The sequence below is a fragment of the Phaenicophaeus curvirostris genome, chromosome 2 (assembly GCF_032191515.1).
Source record: "Phaenicophaeus curvirostris isolate KB17595 chromosome 2, BPBGC_Pcur_1.0, whole genome shotgun sequence".
Taxonomy (NCBI): domain Eukaryota; kingdom Metazoa; phylum Chordata; class Aves; order Cuculiformes; family Cuculidae; genus Phaenicophaeus; species Phaenicophaeus curvirostris.
The window spans coordinates 40,355,445-40,369,151 of record NC_091393.1 but is presented as its reverse complement, the minus strand read 5'-3'; the positions used below and the strand labels follow the sequence as shown (position 1 = coordinate 40,369,151).

General features: G+C 41.0%; 1 protein-coding gene across 4 annotated transcripts in view; it reads left to right on the top strand.

Annotated features, from left to right (window-relative positions):
• The window catches only part of CEP85L (centrosomal protein 85 like), a 144,499-nt gene that overhangs the window by 35,294 nt on the left and 95,498 nt on the right, over nucleotides 1-13,707 (top strand). For all 4 annotated transcript variants that reach the window (XM_069851777.1, XM_069851775.1, XM_069851774.1 and 1 more), the window contains exon 2: nucleotides 10,229-10,390. In XM_069851777.1, the coding sequence (XP_069707878.1) occupies nucleotides 10,229-10,390 (162 nt within the window). The remainder of the gene's footprint in view (nucleotides 1-10,228; nucleotides 10,391-13,707) is intronic.

Genomic DNA, 13,707 nt, shown 5'->3' with positions numbered 1-13,707 from the left:
TCTCCACGCTCCTTCTTCCTTGTACTGTTGCCCTGAGCCAGCCTGGCCTCTCTAGGAGCTAATGGGGAATCTCTGCTGAGGTGCCCAGAGCTGCTGTTCCCTTTCCCCTCCTGCTCTCTCCTCTGGGCTTACATGGCTGTTTCTCACACTTCCCTTCCCCCTCACTTGTTGCTCCTGGGCAATGTTTTGACCTTCCCAGAGATCATAGAATCACTAGGTTGGAAAAGACCTCTTGGATCATTGAGTCCAACCATTCCAATCTGCCACTAAACTATGTCCCTGAGCACCTCACCCGCCTGTCTTTTAAACACCTCCAGGGAAGGTGACTCAACCACCTCCTTGGGCAGCCTGTTCCAGTGCCCAGTGACCCTTTCCGTGAAAAATGTTTTCCTGATGTCCAGTCTGAACCTCCCCTGGTGGAGCTTGAGGCTATTCCCCCTTGTCCTGTCCCCTGTCACTTGGGAGAAGAAGCCAGCACCCTCCTCTCTGCAACCTCCTTTCAGGTAGTTGTAGAGAGCAATAATGTCTCCCCTCAGCCTTCTCTTCCCGAGGCTAAACAACCCCAGCTCCCTCAGCCGCTCCTTGTAAGTCTTGTTCTCCAGCCCCTTCATCAGCTTCTCTGGACTCGCTCCAGAGCCTCAACATTCTTCTGGCAGCGAGGGGCCCAGAGGTGCTGCCATTGTAGCTGTGGAACTGAGCTCTGCCCCATGGCGGGTGCATTGCAGATGGCCGGAGCTGGCGTGTTTGGCACGGTGCAGCCCCAGCTGCTCCTCACAGAGGCTGCCCTGCAGCCAACCACCAGCACCTGGGCACCTGCACCTGATACAACTTCTAAAGAAAGAAACCTTTATGTTTTGAGTATTTCTTCTGGTAGACCTGGACTAATGCTGTATACAGTGCTGAAGTTTGTTCCTGCTAACACTGGCTGAAGGTGTGGGAAGTAGAAGAAGGAATTCTAAGATGGTTCTAGTTTCTGTCTCCCACATGGGAGTTTCTCACTGTCTAGGGCAAGTTGAGGAGATTCTACATGTGGCACATGGAAGGCTGCAGTCTTGCTGCAGAGCATCAGAGGTGGATGGCTGGACAAGAGGAGGAGAACATGCAGCAGGGAATAATTTGTGTTAAGATGCTCAAAAGTATACATAGTTTTGTGTTAGTCCTGAGCAATCATCCCTTGTATGCCTGGAAACTGCTGACCCCCATGGAATTGCCCCTGAGGCTGCTAGCTTTTCCCAGACACTGTTTTTTGCAGCATCTGGCTTGGGTGCCTGGGCTTGAACATCCTATTGATTGCACAGCTAGGCTCAAGTGACCTGTTTTTCGGCAGCCAGCCATGCTGTAAGTGGCACTGCATGTTTCTGTCCACATTCCCTAGGGATCTTTGCTGGTTTGGGGAACCAAATGGCCCCTCTGTAAAAGGAGGCATTAACATAAATGCTAGAAGGGCAAGTATTGAGTTTTTTATTTTTCTTTTTTTTCCTTTCAGTGGATGATAGTCTCTGAAATGTGTGAAGGTGTGATGGGTAGACTCCCCCTTTTGCCTGAAGGAGTGTGTGTGGGTCGACTGCAGGGTGTCATTTCATTTTACAAATAAGGTAATCTAGTGGGTAGTTGCTCCTACCCTTCTGGGTACCTCTGTTCATGTAACTTTACTGCTTCCTGCTCCAGTGCTTGTTCAGCCTTATGGCAAGGTAGCCTGGGGAGCTGGGCCAGGAGGATATTAAGTTAAATAAATACGGAAGAGGGGATTTATAGTTGTCTGACCCCAGTGTGAGAAATTGCTGTAGGAAGCGTCTACGCTGATATCAGGTGAGTGTGGAATACCTGGAGTCAAATGGACGGCTCTTCAGTCAGCTGATCGATAGCTGAAAAATCTGCTAGCACAGTCTTGTTCCTCCACTGCTGATGACATTAGGAAGTGCATAGTTAATCCTCAGATTAACTATGAAGGAAGATTAAGAGAAAGGATCAGGAAAAAGTGATGTTAATTTCACTGAACACTGCAGCTTCCACCAATTAGTGGACTCTCATCCAGGCTGAAATGGGTCCAGAATAATGGATAATGACTGGAGAGGTAATAGCAGATTCTCTCAGCCTCCCTGAGGAAAGGCTCTGCAAATAGTGTCAAGGAAAAGTCATGCTGCCTCTTCATTGATTAAAGTACCTGACGCAGACTTAGCAAATGCAAGTAGAAAAGCAAATGATGCTTTTAAAACTTCATAATATGATAAAAGACCGGTGGTGTAGTATTCAGACAGGAAACATAATTGAATCGTCCTGGAGTCAGATCTGAGATTCCTTATAAGGTATCCTTATGTTTTTAATGTCTGCTTTACTCCTTTTGTAGCTTAGTTTCCAAATGGTGTGGAAAACTGCCACTTTTTCATATGTTTCAGAATAAATAAGACTTTTTTTCAAGTCTGTGTTTCTTTAAAAGATCATATATTCTTCCCTGAATGTCTGCTGTACAGCAAAGCTGTTTATATCTTTTGGCAGTTCCAAACCTTTGGAGGTGTTCTTAGAGTTGAGAATTAATGCTTTGTATAAAAGTTAAGTGAGTAGCACTGATCAAAGGCCTGATATTCTGTGGGTAACAAGAAAACAAAATGAGAGTATAGTGACCCAAAGGCATTGAAAATAGAACTACTTAAAACTTTATCACTTTTGCTAGAGGCTTTTTAGGAAACAAAGGTAAGAGTTGATCTTAACCTCTTCCTGTTAACTTCATCCAAAATGCCAAACTCATTGAACAAGGACTTTTGTGTGGTTGGTAGAATTATTTTACATCAAAAGTGATTGTAGTTGTAAAGATGGAAACACGGAGGTATTGGTTTTGACTGGTAGTATACTAGGTAGGGTTGGTGGTGTACAGTATGAAGGTTTTTTTTGTTAAAAAGCTAAGCTGCAAGAAGGGCTGAAACATAGAACATAATCTGTGATCATTAGTTTTCTTTTGGTAAAGGAAAGATTCAGCTGGTCACCTACAAGTGCACGGCTTTTTAACACGCTTTAGGAACTGACTGCTTGTCCTGAGGGCTTGCTGTTGAAAGTTTTTATTAACTTTAAGCATAACTTAATGTGTTTATTTTCCTAGAAATTCCCCTCTTCATGTTGTAAGTGATAAACTTTGAATGTTTAAAAGGCATGGAAGTGAGTGGAAACTAAGATTACAATTTTGTGTTTCTATGAAGCGAATAGTGCATCGAGCCCAGAGACAAAGAGGCAAGCCAGCATAGCAGGCATGAGGTAATATATGTAGTCTGTGTGCCAAACGTGAAATAAGAAACATCTGCAGTTTGTATTTTGAAGTTCTGTTTTATGCAAATACTCTATCTGGAAGTGGAATACTCAAAGGAGTGCCATTAGTTGGATTGAATTTCAGAGTTTGCCTCTGTCAGTGATGATATGAAAGCAAAACTCTTTCTTTTCTGACAAAGGTAGGAATTTAATAATTATATTGATATTAAATAACTGCAGTTAAATGCTGTCTGTATGAAAAATTATAAAGTATGTTTTGAATTATAGTTCTTGTCTTACATACCTTCTAGACTAGAAATCGGGGAGGCAGAGCCCATTATTCCATGCTGTGTCAGTCTAAGGATTTTGCTGCCTTTTTAGCTAACAAAATATGTTGGACACAGCTTTCTGCTAGCTGAACTGATTGCTGGCTTCACTGTGGAGGACAAAGATTTATGCCTTATCTTGCTCCAGTTTAGAATCTGCCTTAATGTGCAGTTTGGCAGTGGGGGTAAGCCTGGTTAGTAGCTAGCTGCTGCTAGACATCAGAAGTGTGCCTGTATGTTCCCACTCCCTCCTTGGCCCTGGTTCTAGTTGGACCCCTTGCTGAGCCAGATTAGGAAATCAAATTAGCAGATAACCTGTTTTGTAAGAGGGGACAGTTTGTTCCTGAATCGCTTTCTGTGTGGTCTGGAGAAGCAGGACTTAACGCTGGCAAAGCAAAAGAGAATGTGTCTGGGAAAGGTGATCAGCCTTTGCATGGCAGCTGACCACTAGATCCGATTAGCTCTAATGTCAAACAGCATTCTCTGCTCAAATCCATTTTTGCCAGTGGCAGAAGCTAGCCAGCTGGACACTGATGGGAAGACAGAGCTGAGTACCTTTTATGATGAACTCTCTTGTGGGGGATTGATACAGTGAGCTACCTGAATATGTCTTTCACTACCATGGCAATATTCTTTAAAGTTCATCTGTCAAATTGACATATTTTTTCTTAATTCCCATTCTTTCGTCTAGATTACCTCCTTCTCTACATGGGAAACCTTGTTACTTGTTGTTGTACAGTGCCATACACATCTGTAAAGGCATAAAAAGCTGTAACTTCTGAAAGCTCACACTGAATTGTATAGAAGACAAAGGTTTTATAGCTATAATTATTTACGATGAGAGATTGTACCATTAGCCACTTCTGTGGGTGGGAAAAAAAAAACCCTAAACAATTTAATTTTTATTAGGGAATTCCATAGGCAAAGAAAGACAGAGGTTTGGTGACAGTCTGCTTAAAATTTAGCACTCTCAATAAATTGGAGCACAAGGTTATAGTCCTTAAAATATGACCCTTGTCACGTTCTTCTAATTGATTATGCCAGTCAGGTGTGTATTTACTTTGAAGATTGTATTTTGAAGATTTTATTTGGGTTTCTAGATTCTACTTTTATTTTTTCTTCTATGCTATTTCATGATTCCTTTGAGCATGAATGGCACAGAGGACAGGCATAGGCCTTTATATGCCAGGCATTTATGTTATCAGACTATACAAGTGAAAAAGCCCGTCTCTCAATATTATTCTTAAATTCTTGGATTCCTGTTTTTCTTTCCCTGCTTCCCTCTATATCTGTACATTTTAATTTTTCTCCATACTTAGGATTGTGCTAATCAGTTTCCAACTGAAGAAGCAGGAGAACTTAGTTAAATAGCTTGCAGGCTTTTTCAAGAAAGCACTCTAATAAAGGATATGAGTCCTCAGGATGAATCATGCCTTAGATATCTGACATTGTAAAGTGCTTTTGAGAAACTGAAATGTAAAAATTCAGTAGTTAGGGCTGTCATTTCATCTCACTTTGCCCTGCTCCTTTTGCTTTTAGATTAATCTGAACTGTCCACCTACTCTCTGCTGCATTCATGACAGGAGGGGCTAGGACCTTCTGGTACCTCAGTTCTTGGCCAGCTGGTAGAGCTCTGAGCTTCCACCTCCTCCACAGTGTTTGTGAAAAGGGTACTGAAAATGTCATCTGGCCAACTTCCCTGAAAGCATTTAAAATCCTTTCTTACCAGTGTACTGCTCATCACAGAAGAGAAGAGGTTGTATTGTAGATCTGGAACTTGTTTTGGACATTTATATTAATAAAAGTCGAAGTTTGTTTGCAGAGGGATCATAGAGACGTAGCGCACTGAGGAAATATTTGTCTAGATATCAGGGTTGGGATGCCAGATTTTTAATATTATTTTAAAGAGTATTAATTTGTCTATATAAGTTTGCCTGGGTCTGCAAGGAACACTTACATGCCTGCATGCCTGCTTCTTTTTATTGTGTCAGGGTATCAGATTGAATGAATTCCACTTATCTTTTCCTTCATCTTTTGATTGAAGGAGGCTGCTATTGCACTATTTTAAGAGTATTTGCTTTTTGGTTGTTTTTTTTTTTTTTAAATTGTATTTGTATAGTTTTTTTTAAAAGTATGACAGCTGCTCTTATGTCTACTTCTTGGGAAGTTGTTGGTTTTTTTTTTTCATTTTAGGTTCCCCTGCCTTCATTTCCTTTGGCAGTGTGTTTGGGCTGAAATGCTGACTCTGTCCTTGAAAGAGCTTCAGGCAGGCTTCAGTGCTGTTGTGGCATGGAAAACTATTGTACAAACTATTTGGAGGTATCAATTCACACTGTCTGTTGGGAGTGTTTCACTTCTGGTCACAGTCCCTGTCAAAGTCATGGTGTGGAATAGGAAAATCAGTATCCTAACCTAAGGATGTGTGTGCTGTGAAACCCCGTTAAGTCTTATGCTATAGCTTTCTGTTCAGCGTCTAGTTAGACAGTATCATAGCTGTAAGTTAAAATAATGTGTTTACATTCAAGCATGTTAGAGGTATTTTAGTAACCAAATATAAAGCGATGGTGTTATTATTTTGTATATGTGGGTCATGTGGGATCTGTGCATGCCACCGAAATTAGGAGTGGTAGTGATCCCTAATTAACTAGGTGCCTTGCTGACAGCATTCTGTAATACGCAGAAAAGATACATGTTTTTGTGGAGTAAAATTTCAACAACTGTTCTCTTCTAAAATATAATCTACTTCCTGCAGTTAATATATACTTAGTTGTTAACGGATCTGTTATAAATGCACAGGCTGGAAAGGCAGCACTATGTTGGTATATTTAACTGGCCAAATTCAAGCACACAGTCAACTGTTTCTATAAACAAGGCTCCTTCTGAGATTTGTTTGGGATCTTGATGTGGTTTTTTTTGTTGTATTTGTCCTTGGAAATTACAGCTGGGTAGGGTGACACTGCTTTTCTTTCTCTTCTGTTAAATCCTGTGAAAAGTAGATTTTCTTGGCCCAGTAAGGAGTGATCATAGTCAGACACTAATATACAATTTGGCAGCACGAATATCTGTTAGAATTTTTCTTGCCACACTTCCTATTGTCGGCAGAGGGACAGTAGCTGTTGACTGACAGGGTTGAGATTAGAGCAGTGGAGTAAAGCAGGGGTGCTAGCTGAGCTGCCTGGAGATTCCCATATATCTGCTGCCCCTCTTATCCTTGGTTCTTTCAATGAAGCTGTTTACCGTGTGGAAGATCAGACATTTGCAGAGAGGTATTGAAAAGGATAATAGAACGGAGAGCATGTCATTAGGTGGTTCTGAAAAACTTTGCTCACAAGGTCAATGTCAAATAATGAAACTAATAAATGAATTTTTAAACAATGCCTTGGACTAATGAAGTCTAAAGTCTTATTTCCCATCTCTTCCACCGCATCCCAGCCCCTGTCCACGCCTCTGTACAGGATGGCAGTAAGGGAAAGGCATGGTCCTAGTGACAGCAATGTGGGTGCATTCTTGTTGTTCACAGCCAGCTGTGTGCTGCTGGGGGTAGGGAGAGGGAGTGCATGAGGGAGGAAACCCTTCTGGAGCCCAGAGCACGGTGCAGAGAGACATGAATATTTTCTTGGAGAGCCAGATGGGATCTGGCAGGCCTATGCTGAGCCAAAGCTAATAAATCTTGTTGGCCTCATGCTGATCTATGTGTAGCTATGGATGCATAGCAGCGCTCTACAGGCCTACCAGCTTAAGAATCAGGCTTCATGAGCTGAAGTTAAGAGATGCCGAATTTGCCTGGATGCAGAGCTGCTCCAGAAGATGTATTATTTCTGTGTTGTGCCAGGAAGTCTTCCTGGACCTGTGCTTCAGCACCACACTTGGGGCTTGGTGTGTCCCCAAACTGTGTGTAAAATTGCGAGTAGATGATAGTACATTTTTTTGGTGATGCTTTTTATTTCCTCAACTTACAGTACCTGTAGAGATCCCAGTGGGGGTGACTGTCTGCCCCCTCCAAGTATGTTAACCCTTTTTGTTGAGTCTCATTGCACTGTATTGTTGTGGTTTTGGGGATAGGTTGCAAAATATGTTTGGAACACAAGAGACACTGGTGAGATGTTAGGAGAATCTTCTTTGCAGGGAGAATGGTTAAACGCTGGAACAGGCTGCCCAGAGAGGTTGTGGAAGCTGTGTCCCTGGAGGTGTTCAAGACTCAGCTGGATGGGGTCCTGAGCAGTCTGATCTAATTAGTCGTGCTTTGGGCTCAGGGTTAGGGTAGATGACCTCTGAACATCCTTTCCTATCTAAGTTACTGTATTGTCAGTAGTATTTTTAGCTTTTATTTCTTAGAGTTCCACCAAAGTGAAAAGTATCTTTCTGTTTTGGGGGCTGTTTATGGATGGTTATAAGTTCACATACTGAATGCTTGTCTAACCAAGGGATCTAAGGAGTTTGACACTTCATGCTGTTTTTATTTAGTGTGCAGTAGAGGTAGCATTATCTACAGCATTTCTTTTAACACTTCTTTAATGCCATGAAAGCTGAAGTATCACTACAGAGTTGTATTGTGGAGAACAGCATAATCAAGGGTAAATGAAACTAAATTTCTCTTTTATAAAAGCATTGTAAATGTCTCCTAAAGTAGAACTGTCTTTTTAATTAGTTTGGGCTCCCATAAGTTGACTTCACTCTTGCTGGAATAGCGAGGTGCAGCTTGAGAGGTATGAAATGGAACTCTTGCGGAAAATAGACCTATTTAGAGGGAGGGATGGTAAAAATTTATGTTCCCAAAACACCCAGAGTGTTTAGTGAAAAATGTGCTGGGTGGTAGGAAAGGAAGAAACGTCCCAATTTCCCACTAGCTGCATGCAAAACAGGCACATTTCAGTACGTTAGATGATGACACAGAGAGGGTGGTATGAAGGATGATACCTGGAGTGGTATTTGCTGGGACCAAGTGGATCTTGGCTGGGACCTCCTTACAAGGTCTGACTGGTGAGCCACAGGCAGTTGTATTCACATCTGGCTCCTCTGATCTTCTGTTCTGCTGCCTCACCCTTGGGCTTGAAGGCTACTCAGTAGAATCATTAAGAGTTAAAGATACTTTTGGGGAGGAACAGCAAAAAGTCTAAGATGGAGAAGGAAATATATTGCACAAGGTATGGCTAAAGTAGAATGAAGGGGAAGGAGAGTTGAATGATTCTGAAGAATCACATTTTATGAGAAGAGATAGGAAAATGTGTTAAAGGAAAGATGAGGCAGTAACATCAAAGGAAAATGAAACTGAGACAAAAGAGATGGACAGGCAATATCTTAGACCTCCAAGAACCTACTTACAGAAAGCAGACTGCCTTAGATGTCACGTTACAGTTATACACTGCATGTAGTAAGGAAGCATGTACTATATTCCTCAACTTATGAGTGGCTTGGTGAGCAGCTGTTACGGCTCTGGCTAGTAGGTCTAGTGATTTGGCTGCTATAAGGGAAGTGTATATGTACTCTTATATATGTGTGGGGGGTGTGTGTATACACACACACACACACATATGTAGTCATTTTTACATCCTTTTCTAAACTATTTAATTTACTGGGAAACAAGTACAGCTGGAAACAGCAATGATCTGCAGATGTCATTGCAGAGGCCACTTGCTGTTACGGCTTTGGATGGACACTGCTGAAAATGTTTAAATAACCTAAAAATAACCACATGTAGCATAAGGGACTTTATGTGAACTGATACTTCGTGAGTCATTTCCTGCTGAAAGTGTTATGCAAAGCTAACTGCTAGAGGGGGTGTATGTATGTGATCATATATAAAATCAAGAGCAGGCTGTGCTTTTTTTCCAAGGTTCTTTATGTGGGTCTGCTGGTTTGGGCTGGAAACATGACAATTGGTATTCTGCCTATAAACAATGCCCAGATTTAGATATTGGCTGTTGGAAATTGTGGTGGTCATCTGGGGTTGTACTCTGTGGTGTGCTTTCCCTTAAGAGTGACTATGAAGTAGGTCACTTATTCTCAAATTCCTTGAGCAGAGGAATTATTTGTTGCTCTCAATTGTGTTTTAAAATCTAACATTTTAACAAATTGTTTAAATAAACAAATAAACAAACAAATAAATAAATAACCAAAATGAAAGAAACCACTAGATTGGTAGATAGTTCACAAAGACAGTTTATGTGCAGATACTGTGTGCCTGCCTAAGTTGGTAGTCTGTCTTTTATCAGTGGTTTTTGGTTATCAAAAGTGGAACATAATGAATTAGTTAGATGTTAGTGTTAACGATTTCATTGCTGGCTTTATTTTATCACATAGGTCATGTGGTTTATGCATAGTTGGAAATTACTGTTTCACTGGCTGACTTTTAACTGGTTTCTGTCCTAAAATTCGTTAGTCTCTCTGGAATTAAATGATTGCAATGAAAAATTCCTCTGCTGTGGGTTGAGAATCAGTTCTAGGGTCAGAATTGTATGATGCATATCTTGTAAACCCGTTAACTGTTTGCACACTAACTTAATGTTTATAAATATATCAATTTTAATTAAAAAAACCCTTTGGCACAGAGTCTGGCTTAAACTGAACTATGAAATATGGGATTCAGTTTTTGTCTTGACTGATATATTGTTGTTGACTTCTGTATTGCATCTGTAATGACAGACTTCTGACTTCCTTCTTTATAGGCTCAGATTATTCCTCAGTGGGATGGTTACCTGGGACTGAATCCCTGTGGCAGTCCGCAACTATTTCATCAAGCAGTCAAAGCAATCCTGTCAGAAGACACAGCATAGCTTCCGACAGTGGGGACACTGGAATTGGTACCTCCTGTTCTGATAGCGTGGAAGGTAAGTTGACACTGTTAAGTTTTGGATGTAGAAACATGAGAGAGAAACAATCCAAATGCCAAAAAAAGGTATGTTTCCCAGAATAACAGTACTTCTTCAAAGCTATTGAGCGTATGCAGGTCTTTGTTTTCCTGACTGAGATAAGTAATTGTTTTGGTGGGGTTTAATTAATTTACTTCTGCATGAATTGTGTGCATTAACTTGCATTTCTGTTACAAAGCCAGTGCTTGTGTTAGATCTTTTCATTGCAGTTACAAGAAGTGCCAGATTCATACAGAGGAGTAATATCCTGTAGTACAGCACTTGATAAACAAGTTGTAAAAGCAGATAAACTTTTGAGGGAGTTGATGGAAGTACAATGCTTTGTGGTATTTATTGTGTGTGTCAGCAAAGAAAACTTACTCATCGGGACTGGGAGAAACGTGGGGTGTGTTGTCTTCTCACTTCTTTCTTCTGATGGGAAATATATTTTATTGCATGACATTTGACACATAATTAAAGACCTTTAAAGAAAGACAATATCTAAAGGGTCTTAAAGCTTAGTTTGAACTAAATCATGATTGCTTTAAGGTGATCTTGTCAGTGGAAGGTTCAGCCTCTAAGGTACCAGCATCTTTGTAGCATTGGCACCCTCCCTATGGAATGTGTCGCTGGATTTAAGCCTGAGTGAGAGAGACAGTAATAAGTTTTGAGGTTTTCTTCTTGCACAGCCTATTTCCCAAGTAAGATTTTCAGGACTAAGTTAACTATAGTGAAACCATGATATGCTTTTCTCCAGCCTTGTAAAGGAAGAATAGGAAGAATTAGTAGAAATGAAGTAAGGAATGCTGAATCAATGTAAAAGACAGAAGTCTTCATAGGGAGGCTAAGCATTCCTGAGGAGAGGTCTGAATGCCTCAGAGTTAAGTCTGTCAGGCCTCTTTGCACATGAGGAAATCCTTTCCAACCTCTTCCTGTTGCATCTGTCAGTTGGAAAGGAGCTCTATGGGAGAGTCCTCATGGCATTCTTTCTGCTTACTTTCATTTCTAAACCTTAATTAGCTCTGGCAAAATAAAGGTTTTGGTCAAATACTCACATTTTGGAGTGTAAAAGTGAAATAGTAATTGCTGTGTATATATAGATCTACAATCAAACTCACACAAGTGTTGTACAATAGTATTTTAAGATGCAGCATTTGAATTAAAAACATGCTCTTTCTTCCTCTCCTTTGAGGACTTCCCCATTTGAAGGTTGGGAGGAAGGAGAGGAAATGAAACAGCACCTCCTCATCATATGTCCTCCTGGCTAAAGAGGAGAACCTAACAATCACTAGCTTGGTTGGCATTTGTTACCAGTTAACTAACAGCTCTGACCATTTGCATGGTTCTAATAGGGCATTTGTTACAAGCTGCTTTTGGGGGGTTTTCTCAAAATAAAATAAAGATGGAAAAAAAGCAACAACAGATTGTTTACATGAAGTTTGTGTTTCTGGCAGTGCTTGACGATGGTCAGTTCTACTGTGTCCTTACTGTTACCAATTTCCTGACACCTTGTTTGAAAAACTTTTCAGTAGCAGAAAAGAAAACATGGAAGAAAAAAGGAGGGGAAACCAAATGTAAGATAGAAGTTAATGGAAGTAGCACTTGACAGGTTTGGAAATCGAATGTGTACGTATGTTCTTAGTGGAAACTGCTGTTGCCTCCCATACCTAGTTGTCTGTATCTCTCAAGCTGTCTCCTCCCCCTGTCCACAAAATGAAAAGAATATCTTTGATCTGTGGGACTGCCAGGCCAGACTGGGAATTGCAGACTTGATGGTGGCCATCTGCTCTCAACGTGGTGCTTAGGAAGGAGCCCTTGGGGATTTTTCAGAGGGGAATTTTTTTCACAAGTCAGCATATCACTACAATTTTTAACAATGCTCAGAGAATGAAATGTGGCTTTGCTGTTTCCTTTCTGCTATGCCTACTGAAAACAAAAAATTTAATTTCAGAATTAACATCTGCTTTAATTCTGGAAGTAACAAGTGGATTAATTTGTGTGGATGTGTAGTTACTGGTAAATATGCCGCTTCAGAGAGTGGAGCTCAAATGCATTTAAAAACTGTTTATACTGGTATTCCTTGCATCTTAAATGGTCTTTTAAATTAACCTTCTTACTCACGCTTCGCTTGAGGAGCATTTGCTCTCCTTGGAAGTGCATATTTTAAAGAATAGTGCCAAGTGGCTTTTGTGTTTGGCTCAAACCAATATAGTTTGGAAGGGAGATGAATACTGTGTTCAGTTCTGGGCCCCTCACCACAAGAAGGATGTTGAGGCTCTGGAGCGAGTCCAGAGAAGAGCAACAAAGCTGGTGATGGGGCTGGAGAACAGGTCTTGTGAGGAGCGGCTGAGAGAGCTGGGGTTGTTTAGCCTGGAGAAGAGGAGGCTGAGGGGAGACCTCATTGCTCTCTACAACTACCTGAAAGGAGGTTGTGGAGAGGAGGGAGCTGGCCTCTTCTGCCAAGTGACGGGGGACAGGACAAGAGGGAATGGCCTCAAGCTCCACCAGGGGAGGTTTAGGCTGGACATTAGGAAAATATTCTTCACAGAAAGGGTCATTGGGCACTGGAACAGGCTGCCCAGGGAGGTGGTTGATTCACCTTCCCTGGAGGTGTTTAAGGCACGGGTGGACGAGGTGCTAAGGGGCATGGTTTAGTGTTTGATAGGAATGGTTGGACTCGATGAGCCGGTGGGTCTCTTCCAACCTGGTTATTCTGTGATTCTGATTTTGACAAAGGCACGAGGAAGAAATCTTTTGTGTTAAAATGTATTCAATTGGTTGTCTCCATATTATGTTGTGTAGAGGTAGGAAAATAAGGAACTTAAATGACTAGTAGAGTTTCATTATTGAAGTTGAGCAATGTTGACGTGCATTGAGGGAAGCTGAGGAGAGAAACTGAAAAATTGTAAATGTGCAGATGTGTGGGTAGACTATATATATATATATATCTCTAATATGATCTTTTCCAGGTTCTTTTGTTTCTTAAATTTACCTCTACTTGTAAGTCAACTCTGTTATTACTGTTTTCAACTTTTCTTTTTTTAAAACCTTTTTTTTTACCAATGGTAGAAATAGTAACAAGATGGATGGGTAATTGTCTCCCTTCGTGTAGAAATCTGAATAAGAGTGGTCTGTTCACATTTTAAAACACTGTTCCATAGGTACATGTAGATATTGCCTTTGGGAGAGGAGTTTCACAAGAGGTGGTTCAAGAATTGCAGGCTAGACGCAGCATGCTTGATATATTGTCACTGCATTTTGTATATAGAATTCTTACCTGATAGACTAGGAAGTTG